The 1,445-nt window shown below is 60.3% G+C and overlaps 1 protein-coding gene across 1 annotated transcript; it reads right to left on the bottom strand.

Moving 5' to 3' along the window:
* Nucleotides 1-6: 6 nt before the first annotated feature.
* LOC106002675 (podocan-like protein 1) lies at nucleotides 7-1,020 on the bottom strand (the record flags this gene model as incomplete). The annotated part of the gene is made up of 2 exons (XM_013037518.1): nucleotides 7-404; nucleotides 905-1,020. Coding segments are annotated over 2 exons (514 nt in total), but the record flags the coding sequence as incomplete, so codon positions are not given.
* Nucleotides 1,021-1,445: the final 425 nt, after the last annotated feature.

Below are 1,445 nucleotides of genomic sequence, written 5' to 3'. Positions count from 1 at the left end.
CGGCGCTGGTCAGGCGGTTGTAGGCCAGGTTGAGCTCGCCCAGGCCGGGCGTGGCTGCCAGATCCCGGGCGCCCAGCGTGGCCAGGCGGTTGTGTGGCATCACCAGGGCCCGCAGGCTGCGGGGCAGGCCCGGGGGCACGCGCTGCAGCTGGTTCCCGTAGAGGTGCAGTGTGTGCAGTTTCCGCAGAGGCCGCAGCGCCTTGGGGGGCAAGCCTGAGCCCCCCAGCTCATTGTGTTGGAGCAGCAGATACCTCAGGCCCCGCGCCCCCTTTAGCCGGGCAGCTTCCACTTGCTGGATGCGGTTCCGACCCAAGTGCAGCACGGCCAGGGTCCGGGGCAGGCCGGCGGGCACCGCCCTCAGCTGGTTGTAGGAAAGGTCCAGGTACTCCAAACTGTGCAGCTTGCTGTGGGGAGAAAGGGGGTTCCGGGGCTCAGAGAGAGGCCCAAGGTGGGTCATGACGAGTAGGCCTGATGTGGATTTGGTGGTGGTGGTGGTGGCAGTGGTGGTCCCCGGTCTTGAACTCAGGGCCTGAGCACTATTGTGCTCAAGGGGAGCACTCTACCACTTTGAGCCACGGCACCGCTTCAGGTTTTCTGAGTGGTTCAATGGGGATAAGAGTCTCACAGGACTTTCCTGCCCCGACCACCTTCAAACCCCCATCTACAGATCTCAGCCTGGGATGACAGGTGTGAGCCACCAGCGCCCAGCCCTGCGGAAGCCAGGTAGGGTAGTGCAGACCTACAATCCCAGCTCATCAGGAGGTGGAAGCAGGAGGCTCATCAGTGTGAGGCCAATCCCCAATAAGGAAACGGAAGTCCCAGGCCTAAAGCGTGAATCCTGGGTCCCTCCTGCTAGCATGGGCCTGCACCCCTGCACCCCAAGGCCTGCATGGCCCCCCCCCACCTGAAGGTGGTGGCATCCAAACTGCTGTCTGTCAACTGATTGTGCTGGAGAAACAGTTCACGGAGGCAGGTCTGACGGCTCAGGGCTCCCCGGGGCACTTTAGAGATGAGGTTGTTCTGGAGAAGAGTGAAGGGGGTAAGACAAGAAAGTCTTCAGTAGCCAGCACTCATGGCTCACGCCTGTCATCCCAGCCACTCAGGAGGCTCAGCTCTGAGGATTGCGGTTCAAAGCCAGCCCAGGCAGGAAGTTCTATGAGACTCGTTTTTTGTTGGTGGTGGTGGTGATGGTCATGGCGCTTGAACTCTGGGCCTGGGCGCTGTCCCTCAGCTCTTCAGCTCAAGGCGAGCGTTTTACTGCTTGAGCCACAGCAGAACACCACTTCTGGTGTTCTGGTGGTTCGTTGGAGATCAGAGTCTCATGGACTTTTCTGCCCCGGCTGGCTTTGAACCATGATCCTCAGATCTCAGCCTCCTGAGTAGCTAGGATGACAGGCGTGAGCCACCAGCGCCTGGCTTCTATGAGACTCTTTTTTTTTTTTTGT

This window comes from Dipodomys ordii, unplaced genomic scaffold, assembly GCF_000151885.1.
Source record: "Dipodomys ordii isolate 6190 unplaced genomic scaffold, Dord_2.0 Scaffold16384, whole genome shotgun sequence".
Classification (NCBI taxonomy): domain Eukaryota; kingdom Metazoa; phylum Chordata; class Mammalia; order Rodentia; family Heteromyidae; genus Dipodomys; species Dipodomys ordii.
Note: the sequence above shows the minus strand (reverse complement) of the source record. Positions and strands in the feature narration are given on the sequence as shown.